The sequence below is a fragment of the Apostichopus japonicus genome, chromosome 2 (genome assembly GCF_037975245.1).
Source record: "Apostichopus japonicus isolate 1M-3 chromosome 2, ASM3797524v1, whole genome shotgun sequence".
NCBI classification, from domain to species: Eukaryota; Metazoa; Echinodermata; class Holothuroidea; order Aspidochirotida; family Stichopodidae; genus Apostichopus; species Apostichopus japonicus.
This window is the reverse complement of record NC_092562.1, coordinates 12325805-12342618: the sequence shown is the minus strand read 5'-3', so window position 1 is coordinate 12342618 and position 16814 is coordinate 12325805. Positions and strand designations below refer to the sequence as shown.

Sequence of the window (16814 nt, the reverse complement as noted above, 5' to 3'; positions counted from 1 at the left end):
TAATATAGCCCTAGCCTACGCCTAACTTTATCGTCGCCGTACCTAATTTAGGGCCTTACTAACTGAACGAAATTATAAGAATTAGCCTACTGTAAGATAGTAATAATACCAAGTTAGTCATTGTTGTAGTAGGCCTAGGCCAGAAAATACACTTACTCATTTCCGATCCAGCTTCGCAACTACCGGTCTACTTGTTTCTATATCTCCTCGAGATTTGAAGATACTTTCTCCAAATAGATTAGGAACGGCATTGTCTTGTAGACGGCGAGCTGTTGGTGTCCCAAGTCCAAGTTGCGCGGATAGGCGATAGGAATCGAAACTTTAACTGGTGAAGGGCGCACTGCACACACAAGATTCGCTCGAAGGTCCAAGCCAATCTTTACTTATAGGCAGCTAGGCTGGCTGAGTGCACTGGTACTAAGCTATCGCTGTATACAGTGTTTGACGAACACGAAACTTTCTTGTACTGTTGTGCACCCATTCTCATCTGATATTTTGTTTACTGTTCGTGACGTATTGTTTACGGCTTTGATCTCGGTTAGCATATTAGGCATACTTAGTTTTGGTAACATTGGCGGTTCCCCCCGTGACGTCATTATCTTTCGGAATTAGCTTGGTTATTAACTTAATTAAAACAGCAAAGAAACAATTGTGGAACTCCAAATTTGGAATATAGGGTTTTGATATGTAGCTTTTCAATTTGTGTAAGTTTGAAGGAAATCTGTTAAGTGTCACTTGACCTTTAAGGACTCAACATAAATGAATATAGTGTTGCTAATGTAGGTTATAAAGATAAAGAGTGTTAATGATTTGGGCCACCAAGATAGAGAGTGTTGAAAATGTGGGCTAATAAGATAGAGAGAGTTGATAAAGTATGCTAACAAAAGAGATAGTGTTGATTTAATAGGCTAATAAGATAGAGTTGATAATGTAGGCTAGAGAGAGTTGATAGGTCAATTCCATGGTGACTCGCGTGACGTTTTTACTCAAATTCCTCTCTATTTGATATTATTAAACAAATAAAGAAATTACCTGGGAGAAAAGCATTCATGTAGTCAGTGAATGTACCCCTTAATGATTACAACAGTAGACAAAAAATATTTATACCTCAAGTATTGGGGGTGAAATTGGCGAAAAACTAAACGTGACTCGCGTGACAGTTACTATTAGCAAAAATCAGAATGCACACACAAATGTTTGATTTCTTATTAACAATTTTCCAATCACTTTCTGTAATCATACCGAAGTTGAAAAACACCTACCTTAATTGCTATGCAACTTTGAAAAAATGTTGTAACGCATGAAAATAAAGATGAAGATGTATTGTGACTCGCGTGACAAGAAAACGTGACTCGCGTGACGAGTTCACTTTTCGGATAGTTCTAGACCAAATGCAGTAGTGAAACGAAGGTATAGAAATTGCATAGTGAAATATAACATTCATTGGTCTAGAAAGTGTCCAAAAGGTACTTCCCTTGGGATGTCCAGATGATATTAATGTCCCCGAGTTACCTTCATGACTGCAGACAGTAGGTAATATACTGTACGGGTAGTACAGTTGCTCAGGCAATATATCTTGTTAATTAATATTTATAACAATATTTAGTCTGTTGAAGTCACTCATTTGAAAGTTATTGAAGAAACAGATCTATCAAAATGTGATTCAAATTACCATTCTCATTTGTCATATTTGAATAAACCAAAAGTGTAATATTTGAGAAGATACATTCGCTCATAAGATTATGGGAATGATTGAGCAGTTAAAACCTTAAGGTTTTCAAGTCATAGCACATGGCATTGCCAGATACAAATATAGATTATGTTTTTGTATATTACTAAAAAATCAATGACATGTGCTAACTTTCCTAATGTGGTGATAAAATAGGCATTATATTGCGAATAAATATTCATGATTTTAAATTATGATATTTCAAATGAATTTATTATAATTGGTTGCATTATGTGTGCCAATATTATTCAAGTTGCCTAATTAAAGGGGAATGCATATATGATATCTTTAATCAGTGATTCATTCATCAAACTATAACATCCCTGTAATTTTCACACAGGAAATAGGTAGAAACACTATCTTGATTTGACGTCACTCGCATGACGTGACTCGCGTGACATTCGTAAAGGGTGATTTTCTGCAAAATTTGAATATCTTCTGAAAAGGAAAATTCAGTAATCCTTTTGGTATCTATGTAAAGACTTGATATTGATATTTAGCTCATACCAGCATGCTGGTGTGAGCTATTGTTACAGTGCGGCGTCTATCACTCTATCACTCTATCCGTCAACAATTGGTATTACCGCTCCCACTCGCACAGTGTTTGATGGAAATTCATGAAACTTGGACACAAGGTCCATTGGGTATAGGGCCATCAGAGATGGTCCAAAATTTGGGGTCAAAGGTCACCTGTGGGCCGTAATGGGCCATTTTGTGGAAATACGCAAAATGCTTCTTCTCCTACAGATTCCATGGTACAATGTTGAGGGTTTGTCACGATAGTGCTATGGTAGTTTTACCTTCAGGGTGTTCATGAATTTGAGATCAAAGATCAACTAGGGGTCTTTTGTGGCCCGGGCCGCGGCCCTATATTTTCAAATTGCTCCTGTTCGTACAGTGTATGGCCAATTATAATGAAACTTGGTCACAATGTTCCTCGGGATGAGAGTTACGAGGGGTGTTTGAAAAATTGAGGTCAAAGGTCATTTAGGGGGTCATGGGGGGTCATTCTTTGTAATATTTTCAAATATCTCAATCTCCTCAAGATTTTGATGGATCATATTCAAAGTTGAACTGATGATTGTTGGATTGTGTATGAATAAGGTGATGCCTAAAAAATTTTGGTCAAAAGTTAATTAATTACAATTAATCCCCATTGTTTAAAAAAATCTGAGCCTTCACTTTTTGCCAAAGCTCCTTTAATTTGTCTCCCAGTCCCTGCAGTGTTTGTTTACATTTGTGGTTAAGCTCTGCAGAGGCTGTTAGTGGAATTAAAGCAGGACTGGGAGTTGTTATTAACTGTTGAACTGTAAGCATGAGAGCCCTATAGCCAATCAGCACTTGCCGATTCTTAGAAGTCTTTGAGCCTGAGGTATGTAGGCAGCTTGTGAAGTTATGTCTTGTAGGGAGTGCTTGTTATGTCTGCTAAGCAAGGTAGAGGGGAGAAAGTTTAATAGGGTAGGCCAGTGGTATTGTTTGACAGAGTGGGTAAAATAGGATTTAAAGGGGAAAATAGGAATTATAGCCAGTGGTGTGGCCAGGATTCTGCTAACGGAGGGGGGGGGGGGTTATCCCTCACAGGCCCAAAATTGGTTTTGTGGGCCCTACATTTTTCAGCTCAAAAAGGTATGAGCTTCTGCACCATTGGTGCTCTAGTTTAGAGTGAAACTTTTGTGCAGGCAAGGAGAAAAAAACAAAAACAGTCAATTTTGTGACTCACGTGACAGTAAATCGAGGGTGTTTACTGTTTTCAATTTACCACTATTGTCTAATGCCTTGATGTCAAAATAAAATTGAAGCTATTAAGTGAGCACTATGCTATAGCAAATATATTTAGTCCAACACACAGTTAATAGGTAGAAACACTATCTTGAAATGACGTGACTCGCGTGACGTGACTCGCGTGACATTTGTAAAGGGTGATTTTCTGCAAAATTTGAATATCTTCTGGAAAGGAAAATTCAGTAATCCTTTTGGTATCTATGTGAAGACTTGATACTCATTATTTGGAGTAAAACTATTGTGCAGGTGAGGAGAAAAAAAAACAAAAACAGTAAATTGAGGGTGTTTTCAATTCACCACTATTGTCTAATGCCTTGATGTCAAAAAAATTGAAGCTATTAAGTGAGCACTATGCTATAGTTAATATAATTAGTCCAAAAAACTGATGATACCTATGATAACTACGTACAAATCTGCACAAAATGAAATTTCACTGTATTTTTCATAATTTAGTTACTACGGGAACCATTTGTTATTACCGACCCATAATCAAACAAATGATGTTTCAGGGGTGAACAAATTACTTTTAGTAACTACAAGTATTCTTTTTATTGGAAACTTATTCAATTTTAATGTACAATGATTTTTAATTTGTTGGTATGATGTTGACCTTAATCATGGAATTGGCCAGTAGGCTAATAAGATACAGAGTGTTGATACTGTAGGCTAAAAAGATACAGAGTGTTGATAATGTAGGCTAATAAGAAACAGAGTGTTGATAATATAGGCTCATATGATAGAGTTTATAATATTGGCTAATAAGATAGAGAGAGTTGATGCTGTAGGTTAATAAGATAGAGTGTTGATAATGTAGGCTAATAAAATAGAGAGAGTTGATAATATATTCTAATAAGATAGAGAGTGTTGATAATGTAGGCTAATAAGATACAGCGTGTTGATAATGTAGGCTTATAAGATAGAGAGAATTGATAATATATTCTAATAACATAGAGAGAGTTGATAACATGGGTTAATAAGAAAGAGAGAGTTGATAATATAGGCTAATAAGATAGAGAGTTGTTTAATTTTGGCTATTAAGGAAGGGAGAGTCGATAAGGTAGGCTAATTGGATGAGAGTGTTGATAATATAGGCTAATAAGATAGAGAGTTGTTTAATTTTGGCTATTAAGGAAGGGAGAGTTGATCATGTAGGCTAATAAGATAGAGAGTGTTGATAATGTAGGCTATTAAGATAGAGAGTGTAGATAATGTAGGATATTAAGATAGACTTGATAATATATTCTAATAAAATAGAGAGAGTTGATAACATGGGTTAATAAGAAAGAGAGAGTTGATAATATAGTCTAATAAGATAGAGTTGATAATATAGGCTAATAAGATAGAGAGTTGTTTAATTTTGGCTATTAAGGAAGGGAGAGTTGATAAGGTAGGCTAACTGGATGAGAGTGTTGATAATAGTGAGGCTAATAAGATAGAGAGTGTTTAATTTTGGCTATTAAGGAAGGGAGAGTTGATAAGGTAGGCTAACTGGATGAGTGGGTTATTAAGAAAGAGAGAGTTGATAATATAGGCTAATAAGATAGAGTTGATAATATAGGGTAATAAGATAGAGAGTGTTTAATTTTGGCTATTAAGGAAGGGAGAGTTGATAAGGTAGGCTAACTGGATGAGAGTTTTGATAAAATAGGCTAATAAGGTAGAGTGATAATGTAGGCTAATAAGATAGAGAGTGTTGATAATGTACAGTTGGCTATTAAGATAGAAAGTGTAGATAATGTAGGCTATTAAGATAGAGAGTGTTGATAATGTAGGCTATTAAGATAGAGAGTGTTGATAATGTAGGCTTTTAAGATAGAGAGAATTGATAATATATTCTAATAAGATAGAGAGAGTTGATAACATGGGTTAATAAGAAAGAGAGAGTTGATAATATAGGCTAATAAGATAGAGTTGATAATATAGGCTAATAAGATAGAGTTGATAATATAGGGTAATAAGATAGAGAGTGTTTAATTTTGGCTATTAAGGAAGGGAGAGTTGATAAGGTAGGCTAACTGGATGAGAGTGTTGATAAAATAGGCTAATAAGATAGAGTAATAATGTAGGCTAATAAGATAGAGAGTGTTGATAATGTAGGCTATTAAGATAGAAAGTGTAGATAATGTAGGCTATTAAGATAGAGAGTGTTGATAATGTAGGCTATTAAGATAGAAAGTGTAGATAATGTAGGCTATTAAGATAGAGAGTGTTGATAATGTAGGCTAATAATATACAGAGTGTTGATAAAATAGGCAACCAAGATAGAGAGTGTTGATAAAGTAGCTAACAATAGAGATAGCATTGATAAAGGCTAATAAGATAGATTTTATAATGTAGGCTAATAATAAGATAGTGAGAGTTGCTAATGTAAATGTGAGTGTTTATAATATAGGCTCATATGATATCTGAGTTGATATTGTAGGCTAATAAGATAGAGAGAGTTGAATAATATAGGTTAATAATAAAGATAGAGTTGATAATGTAGGCTATAAAGATACAGAGTGTTGATTATGTATTATAATAAGATACAGAGTGCTGATAATATAGGCTCATATGATAGAGTTGATAATGTAGGCTAATTAGAAAGAGAGAGTTGATAATATTGGCTAATAAGATAGAGTTGATAATGTAGGCTATGAAGATAGAGAGTGTTGATAATGTAGGCTTATAAGTTACAGAGTGTTGATAATGTATTATAATAAGATAGAGAGAGTTGATAAAGTATGCTAACAATAGAGATAGTGTTGATTTAATAGGTTAATAGGACAGAGTCAATAGCTATAAAGATATAGAGAGTGTTGATTATGTAGGCTAATAAGATACAGAGTGCTGATAATATAGGCCCTTAGGATAGAGTTGATAATATAGGCTAATAAGAAAGAGAGAGTTGATAATATTGGCTAATAAGATAGAGTTGATAATGTAGGCTATAAAGATAGAGAGTGTTGATAATGTAGGCTTATAAGTTACAGAGTGTGTATTATAATAAGATAGAGAGAGTTGATAAAGTATGCTAACAATAGAGATAGTGTTGATTTAATAGGTTAATAAGACAGAGTTAATAATGTAGGCTATAAAGATAAAGAGAGTGTTGATTATGTAGGCTAATAAGATACAGAGTGTTGATAATATAGGCTCTTATGATAGAGTTGATAATATAGGCTAATAAGATAGAGTTGATAATGTAGGCAATAAAGATAGAGAGTGTTGATAGTGTAGGCTAATAAGATACAGAGTGTTGATAAAATAGGCCACCAAGATAGACAGTGTTGATAATGTAGAATCATATGATAGAGTTGATATTGTCATATCAATTCCTTCACCCCCCAAAACGACACTAAAAAGTACTGCAATATAAGCTCTTTGAAGGATTAAGTGTGACTCATCGCTCCCATACGTGAGCGCTGTGGATCAACGCGGTCAGGAAGATTGGACTGATCCATTCTGTTGCGTTTTTTTTTTATATTGCTGTGACGCAAACTATTGCATTCTCAATGTATATGGGAATTTGGGTGAAAAAAAACTACCAATAAATGTGTTTTTAAACTAATTTTGAGTTCTTAACAGTACAATAACAAATTTTAATACAATTACACATAAACGATTAAACAGTGCGTAGTTACAGTCCCCTATACTAGGCGCTACCACGCGGGCGTCTACAATAGCGTCTCTCGAGGTTGGGCTAGAAGGTCGATATTTTCTAACGAAGACTCTCATTTGTTACCCCTAGGTCCGATTGAAAACTTGAACCAATCACAATAATTTTTATATGTACAGAATCTGTCACTCATTTGTAATGCATATTCAATTTAGACAAAGAGGAGGGCCAGTGTTATAGTGACACGATTGAACTTTCAAAAATGGGAGTTTCAAAAGCCACACGACGCTACATGTTGCCATGTGTGTTTTACGTGTGACTTTTGGTTTTCAAAAGTTACGTATTTTTACATATTTTAACCCCCAAAGTCCGATCGTGCCATGCTAAATAGAAACTAGGAAACAACAGAGATATGAAGAGATTTATTCCACCTTTCTAAAGATGTTTTAGACAAAGTGTTATGAAATGAGGAAAGAACTGTTATCAGTGAAGAAAAACATGGCCTAACAGTAAGTCAACGAGGGGTGTGGGTAGTAACTGTTGTGACTTTCCGCCGCTGCACAAGGAAGAGCGCTAAGGAATTGATATGAGGCTAAGATAGAAAGAGTTGATAATGTAGGCTACTTAGATAGAGAGTTGATAATGTAGGCTAATTAGATAGAGAGTGTTCATATGTAGGCTAATAATATACAGAGTGTTGATAATATAGGCTAATAAGGTACAGAGTGTTGATAATATATGCTAATAAGATAGAGAGAGTTGATAATGTAAGCTAATTAGATAGAGAGTGTTGATAATTTAATGTAGGCTAATAAGATGTGTTGATAATGTAGGCTTATAAGATAGAGAGTGTTGATACTGTAGGCTAATAAGAGAGAGAGTGTGTTGATAAGGTAGGCTAACTGGATGAGAGTGTTGATAATGTAGGATAATAACAGAGAGAGTGTTGATAATGTAGGCTTATAAGAGAGAGATGTTCATTACACTCAGTTTCTAGATTTGGCGTTTTTCAACTAGCAGGATGACCAAACCAATTGATGTAGCTAATGATACACACAGTTAAATTATCACAAAATTTCCAGAATTCTGAACTGGTACGCAACAGTTTTTGATATGCAAAGCCTGGATTTTAAAATAAACTTGGAAAAGCTAAGTACTGATAAACCTGGTGTAGTGTTCAATAGTCTTGATTTATCAAAACAACGTTATTGAAAAACCTGGTTATCAGCACTTTAACCTGATTCATATATGTTCATCCTGTGATTCTAATGCAAAGAGGTTGACATAATACTGTAGTTATTAAGTGAGACAGATGTAAAAGCCACTTTTTCACTAATGATTATACACATAATCAATCAACAGGGATATTCATACTGTACATGGTAGTATTATGAGGAATGCATCCAATCTTGATCAAAATCCTAATGCTTTCTCTATTTGGCCAGGCTTAATGATGTTTAACACTTAAGCAGAAATATTTAATGCCTTAAGCTGAACATCATCTTCAAGACAACTTCATATCAAAGTTATTTTTGTTTGACCATATACCTAATGTGCTTTCTTCAATCAGGTATCATGACAGTCATATATGTCTGAGTATCAAGCATATTTAAGAATTCCAAAATAACATTTGAAATTTGAAATTATTTCTGCGTGTTGGTAGGTATCTGATACACCCAGTATATGGACTGATATACCAAGTTATTTTGGGGCTCTAATAAATATCTAGATTAATTATCAAAATAAAACAAAAACTGTTAGCAAACTGCTTATCCACTAAAGAGCCTGTGAGAGCATGTGTAAAAGTAAGTAGGCCTGACATTTTGATCCTAGCAGGATCTTCTTCAGAGGCTGAAAGATAGATAAATAGATTTATTGTCAATAGATAGATATATGGTTACTGACACAGCCAGTTTTCCAAATAATGAACTGTCTTTATCAGGTGACAAGACATGTTTGTTATTAATATACAGGGGTAATATTTCAAGGATTCTCAGTGATAATTCAAGTTTACCAAGTGTTTATTAGTCAAAGGTTTATCATTGAAAGTTTATTGTTTAATCAACCAGATTTATTGCACATAGTTCAGTTGCATTGGCTTGCAATATGTGTGACATATACATTGTTGTCGTGGACATTTCCTGCACAGCTTGGCCAACACTAATTCCTGGTTACTTTTGTGTTATAAATGCATTAACATGATGGCCAGAAGTAGCATATATATAACACTAGCTGTCATTGTTATATGCAGTTAACTATTCTTATACAAAACACACATCTTATGTACCTCAGAGCTGCTTGATCTCAGTGTCATGAGCATTATATATGAGAAACATCTAGTTTTCCAATGTAGTCCATGATATATTCAAGTGTCATTGTTGACCTTGTCAAATTAATCTGCATAGGTAAGTTCTTGTGTCTGAATGATTGCTGTGCAATAGGCATTTGCTGGTTAACAATGTCCCGCACAACTGACCCAAATTCTGATGTTACTAATACCAGCTGCTGAGTTCAAATATTGCAATAAACTGAAGGTGAAAGCAGTGTTCAAAGAAAGACTGCTACAGACTACCAACATGTGAGGACAGCTACCAGTTTCAGTGAATATGGTCTGAAATTAATGCCAAGGAACAGGAATTTGTCATTGTTTCCATTTTAATTTGTCTATTACCTGTACATTCAAATCTCCTCCTGGTTTAACCATTCACGCATTAAAGCAGTTAATTAAATAAAAGAAGACATTTCACATATATACAACAGTAAATGTTGATGTTTGAGCTCAAGTTGTAAAGTTATTTTTACATAACCTGCTGATTGGATTTAGTTTGAATGTCAGTAACATTATTGTGATGATTAGCCAAGTGAAAGGCATGGGTGTAAAATGGTTTGATTTCATGACTGACTGCCAGGAATAGTTTTTGTCGTTGACAAGCAGTTTATCATAAAAGCATAAAAGGTGTTATATTTTACTTCTCATGTTAGGGATTGAAATGTAGTTTGTATAATGTTATGGAGATTTTTTCAATATTTCAGTTTGTCAAGGTATCAAGTGTTGGTGACATGCTGTTGAAGTGTGATGGCTGGTGTTTAATAGTCTGTTGTTTTCTCACTGTCTTTCAGCTATCTTTGCATATCTGAATCCTGTAGCAGTAGAAGTTAGTGAAGGAAACAATGACCATGATGTGACGGTACAAGTCTGTCGACAACCAGACAACACACAAATAACATTGCAAGGTCTGTATGAATTACTTAATAGTGCATGACTTACGTTGTGATCTAGGTATGTCATAATCACTCTTTGTGAAAAGAAGCAAATAATTCAAATACTTTTTTCTAAAACCTACAATAAGTTTTAACAAGCCAGTAGCAATTCTTTCTTTCTTCATTAACACAATGACAATAAACAATATATCACATATTCAAGTGTTTTTTTTTCATCAATAGATAGTAACAATGTTTGTGAGTTCTAATGTTTCCCTCAAGTATAAATTAAGTATTAAACTACCATTATAATTACCCCACAACATACTACAGTAAGCTGTTATAGAAACTAACATCTTGATTTCTAATCTTAACATTCATTTACATTGATTGATATAATTTCCTCAAGAATGGTTTTGTGGTATTTTTCTGAAGTGAGAGTTTTTGTGTACCCCGATGCAAGCCTTGCTACACATACATACATACACACTAAGCAAATCCACATTCTCACAAGTGGATTATCACAGTGTAAAAGTCCTGATGTTCCAGATTTGCAAGACTTTTTGTTTTTCTACCTCACAATGCTATATATATATATATATATATATATATATATATATATATATATATATAATGATACTAGTTGAGACTAGTGGAACACTAGTACTGTAGTTGTAACTCGGAGTTTCACACGTTTTAGCGATCGTCAGACAACTGATAGCTTCAAGTTATGCTCCATGAATATATAGGTTCCTCGTCGGGGTTGCCGGGGATTATAGGGTTGTTGATGTATTGTTCTTCTGCCGGTTATATATATGTATATATATATATATATATATATATAATATATATACAAATCAAATGTTCACTTCATTCCTTCTGAGCGTTTGGAAGTGAACAATTCAACATTTTGCAGAAAAACGTTGAGTTGACGAGATACGATAAGTTGTCAATTAACCATTTTGCAAAAATATTTTCAATTGCTCAGATGGAATGAAGTGAACAATTCACGAGATATGATAAGTTGTCAATTAAACATTTTTCATATAATTGTTCAATTGCTCAGTTAAAGCAACTGAGCAATCCAACATTTTTCTGTCTTTTGATCAGATTTTATTCTGTTATCTAAACAATTTACTGAAAATTTCGCCTTATGGGGCAAAGTTTTTCTTATGTTGATGGCACTTTTAAGCTTCCGTAGATTAGCATTGAGTTTTATATATGTTTACGTTGCACAGTGGTTCTATTAGACATTTTTTTTTTTGTATGGTGGAGTACTATTGTTACACCTGGTCAATGAGGTCAATGTTCATTTGAGGTCAAAACTGATTGTGATTAAATATGATTACAATAAATGTGTTTACATTAAAGTTGACAAAGAGTCACTAAGCCTGTTGGCTTTCTGGTTTTATTCCTTGCCTAAGGTGTAATGATCCCATGTGGTGGTGATGAATTGCTATAATGAAACATATGTGTCAACCTTAGTACATACAAGCAACATATTGCCAAGCTTGTAAACTTATAACTGAAGTACATGGATCCACCATTAGTACATGTACAAGATCCCTATTGTTTTTTTTCTTTTTGGTAAATGTCAAAGATCATTTCAAGTCAATAGAGGTTAAGGTCTTAAAACCTTGATAATTCAAAGATTGAAGCTACTGTAGGATGAACTTAGTACTTGATGGTAGATCCACATGTGTGCAAGTAATCTTGCTGGTAACAATATTTGTATTGTTAAATGTTTTCATATATGTAGCAAGGAATCACTATCCTTGTTGGCTTTCTCCAGCAGGAAAAATTGACTTGCATCCTTCACAGGTATAATTAGACGGTAGGGCGAGTCGATCTAGGAGCTTGTCCAGTAGTCCCCATCTTGGCACTACATATAACCTCTTTTGAAAATTAGTAAATATTTTTAAAGAATTAACTTATGTGTTCCCACCCTGTGTAGTGGAGCATTATTTAGTATTTGGTAAGAATTTGACAAATATATTTATAATAAAATTCAACGATCGTAGCAACGAAATGAGCCAATTAAACCGTATTACAGATTTTCCTTCGTCCGCAAAATATGTCATTTACGTGATTGGTGCAAATAGTAAACAAACCTTGATGCACGGTCCAACCGACTAATCAGAGACACCGTTTTAACAAGCTTCGGTACGCCGATTTTCCATGTCACGTGGTACCCGCTGGACGCTTTACCCACAGATTCATGTAAAAGATTACGATGGCGGACCCTGAAGTTGCTTGAAAAGTGCTTGTTTTGCTCACTGTTATGGTGTTTCTGGATTTTTTAAGCCTTTCACAGTGACAACATGGAGCACATTTCTGAAAAGTGTTACACTTTGGAAAGATCTAGTGGGTTATCAGGCCGATATAGCAAGTGAATTTTTACGTGTTAATGGCAATGTTGATATTACCACACTACCTATCCCAGAACATGGTATCCACGAGAAATGTTATCGGTATTTTACCGACTCCCCAAAGCGCAAGCCAGGTATAAACAACAAGAAGAAAGAACTTGTGGTTGAATCATGCAATGAACCAGGTAAGACTTTAATTTCGGATGTAACAAATACGTATAAAGCACATTTTATGATGTTCAATTTGGATCATCATGATGATTTACACTCATTCATGTAGCATGGTAGGCTCATAATTGACGCACTTAAGGATTTGATCAATGATGTCTATCAAGGAAAGATCCAAATCACTCAACTGTATGTGCTTTTCATATGTGTAGTTCCTCAGAAATGTAATAATTTCAAACTATTTAAGCTCTGTGCTTATGTACCGTACAGTACAATTGAGCAGAATTTGACCACAAAATGTCTGCCATGTCAAGTTCTTTCATACCCCTAATCGTCAATAAGCTAACTGTAGTGTAGGCCTTGGTATACATTCATTGACTTTAGATGCTGTTTGCTATGCTCTGAGCCTCTTACAGTAGCTCAGACAGGTCAGGTCCCAGAGAGTAGTGGTATCATATTGAGATAATGTTGGTTATTTTTAGGGTGTAAGATTTCCAAATGCCCAAAAAATGTGCAAAATGTGGGGGGGGGGGGGTGTTAAAAGCTTAAGAAAAACTACAAGTTGGTCAGAAAATAGCTGAAATGGCTTCAAAAAGTTTAAGTGGCCTGCTGTATCCTTGCTAGTAATATTTGAAGGTGCGTCAATCATGAGGGTGCGTCAATTATGAAGCCTTCACTACATACATGTACATGCATAATGAATTACATCTAGTTGTCTTGATGCACAGTCAGTGCATGACTCGCCTATGCATGTGCAGTATCTATACTTGAATGTTAGACATGAAAAATAATTAAATAGAAAAATGGTGAATGGTATTATGAAAGTAGGTGTTCATTTGGCAAATAAGTTTTTATTTTGATCGTCTTTAATTTAAAAGCCATTGACAAGTGACAATGCAAGTTGAGTATGGTTTTCTGACAGCAGTCATGTCATTACACATGTTATATGTCCAATTGATTTTAATATACTATCAATTCATGTGATGTGATGATCACCTAAATTTGTCAGTTAGTAGTAAAACCCAAGTGACTTAAGTTAGTGAAGCTATTTCAATTTTGAATAGAGTCTTAGTTTTGTGACGGTTTTTGTGTAAAAAGCTGTCACAAGGCGGAGCTATGCCCAATTCAATGTATACCTTTAGTCTTTGTCTTGTATTTTTTGTAAGAAATTATGCTTTGGTTTTTCCTTTCTTAATTCTTGTCATTGCATGTACTAGTACTTGTTTACTGGTACCTACAAATTGATTCACACATCCTTTTTACTTCATTCTTTCACAGAATTGGAACCATCCACTTCCAGCGGGGAACCCAAAGCTAAGGATGTCATCTACAGCAGAAACAAGGTTGTTACGCTCTAGCTCCAATTTGGTCAGCTTTCGCAAGACATTATCTAATCCTGCCCTTCCTGAGGTGTGCATTATCTGTTGTGGCAACAAGTCATGGAGAGATCGCGAGGGAAGAAAGAACCTTTGGTTTTATGTGAACTGCCAGATTGTGGCAAACTAGCAATAGCTGCTAATGACAAGAAAGGTTCCGGATACTGATGCAGATTTGTGAAAGAGACTGCGTGGCCATCTAAGTGAGATACCACCGGAGCTGTTTCAAAGGTTACACAAATTACTTTACCAGAAACAATGCAGAGCCAAATGAACAGATGTGTGCCAGAGGATTTGATACCTTTTGTAAATACATGTTCATTGATCAGAAGATCATAGTGGAGAAGAATATTTACCACTTTACGAAATTGAAGAAGCAGTTTGTCGAAGCTGTGAAAGACGTGGAAGGCATCGATGCCAGTGGGTACAAGACGTACAATTTGAAGCAACGCCTACAACGCAGGTATCCCCAGCTGTGTCTTTTAAAGCCAAAGAAAATACATGCTAGTGAAATGGTGTACATTGAGACACTATCAACTGAAGAACTTGTGCCATGTGTCATGGGTTCTGAATCTGATACCACCACTACTGACACAGACACCACAGAGGATGAGATAGAGGTGCCACCAAAGCAACAGAGGCATGGCAGTGGCTACCAAACTAGACCAAATGAGATGTCATCACTCAGGGACTACTGCATTGGACCTGAAGAAAGAAATTCTACAGGGAACAGCATCAACCAACCTTCCATGGCCTCCAACATCAACAGATTTATCAATAGATGCAGCATGCAGTATGGTACCAACAAAGCTGTGTAACTTTCTGGCATGGGTTGTTGGCATTTCCGATGAACCAGATGACAAGGAGAAAGTGAAGACTAGAGATGCCGAGGATCGTCACATCCTTGCCATTGCTCAGGACATCATGTATTTGGCCACGAAAGAAATGATATAAATATGGTGGTAAATACCCTAACAACACTTCTGGTGCACACTTACAACCATTGAATTGAAGTTGAGAATAATTGTTATTCTGTGAAGTGGTGTATTATGTGCATAAGTATTAAAACAGCAACTGCACCCCTGGCCGTAACCATTATGTATTAACAATATGAAATATCTACAGGTAGTAAAAAGCTGTTACTCCACGACAGTGACAAAGTACTGTAACTCATTAGTCAAAGTAGAATTCATCTATGTATATTTATGTTATAATATATTCAACATGCATTGCATTTATTTACAATTCTATGTACCATTGCAACACTCTTAAATATAGGTGAGTTTGCACATTTGACAGAAGATTTTGGTTCATTTATGTGAAATGTGAAATGCATTTATAATAAATTACATGTAAAAGTGGTGGTAGATTTGGATTTTAGTAGTGATACAGCTACATAGCTTGACAGAACTGTTGTAGAGTTGTGTTGCTGTATAACTGAAATCCAAATATACTAATTGAGTGGGTTAGTATAAAGATGGCCTATCCTACATCTCGGAAAGTATAGGTCATTTTCTCTGAATAACACAATTGTAAGATAAGTCGTTTATATTCACTCACTCATTAATTTAGCTCCCTTTATGGTTAATTGGATGATTTCAATCTCTTGGAATATATCTTGGCTAATTCATTTCCATGAAATATTCATGTTCATTGTAAAAAAGCTAAATCAACATGCTAAGAAGGCCAAAACGAAGTGCACGTTGTATATTAATATATGTTTTAATTGTATTTGAATTAAGCAACCAGTGCTTTCCTTTGATCAAGAGAAATCATAATACAAACATGGCTTTGCAAAAGTTCCATATACTGTCTGCAGCTTTTTTTAAAGGGAATTCTTGTTTCAGGGCCCTTTGTCTTTAGGCAGGAATTTCTGGGAAGTTCTCCACTTCTGTAGGTGGGAACTGCCATAGTCTGAAAGAGACATAAAATATCTACAATTTAAGCTACATTTCAGGTAGTGCCAAGGAGGGAACTACTAAACATAATTTAGAAGTGCATGTGAGCCATATGCCCTATAGTCTAGATGGGGATACTTTCAAATTATGTAGTTACTATGGTAACATCTGTCAAAGTCACAGGTTTAAAGTTCAAATCTATAATTTCAGTGCAAATTTGTGACAAATACTCTTCATAAATTGTTTGGCCTATATTCTCAATCTGTGGAGGAAGGTAACAGATGGGAAGCTTTGTCTCAAAGACATTGAGAATGAAAGATCAGCTGGTCAAAGATAAAATTGAGCAAAGAATAATTTTTTTGCTAAGATGACAAGTTGAAACATTAAATTTACTTGCAACCACCACAGGTTTGATCAAGTTGGTACTGCAGTATATCAAAATATACAGCCACTGTCTGCCATGGTAATGAAGGTTTAAAATAGATTTTCAATGCATGAAAGATCATGTTTACCTAAGCTTGGCTGTTGGTGGTCAAAGTGGATTTGGTAATGATGATAGCAAGAAAATAAGTTGGAAACAATAGGTAGCCAAGGCTTAGAGGTGCAGTGAGGTTCCTCGCCCAAGCATTGCTACTTGTACTAAAGTAATTGTTACAGGAAACTGGTAACCATTGTAGCCAAAGCAGCAGCGTC

At 35.1% G+C, this 16814-nt stretch overlaps 1 protein-coding gene across 1 annotated transcript in view; it reads left to right on the top strand.

Moving 5' to 3' along the window:
• The window catches only part of LOC139978247 (uncharacterized), a 116198-nt gene that overhangs the window by 18114 nt on the left and 81270 nt on the right, over positions 1 to 16814 (top strand). Inside the window, exon 4 of the mRNA XM_071988254.1 lies at positions 10230 to 10343. Coding sequence (XP_071844355.1) covers positions 10230 to 10343 — 114 coding nt within the window. The remainder of the gene's footprint in view (positions 1 to 10229; positions 10344 to 16814) is intronic.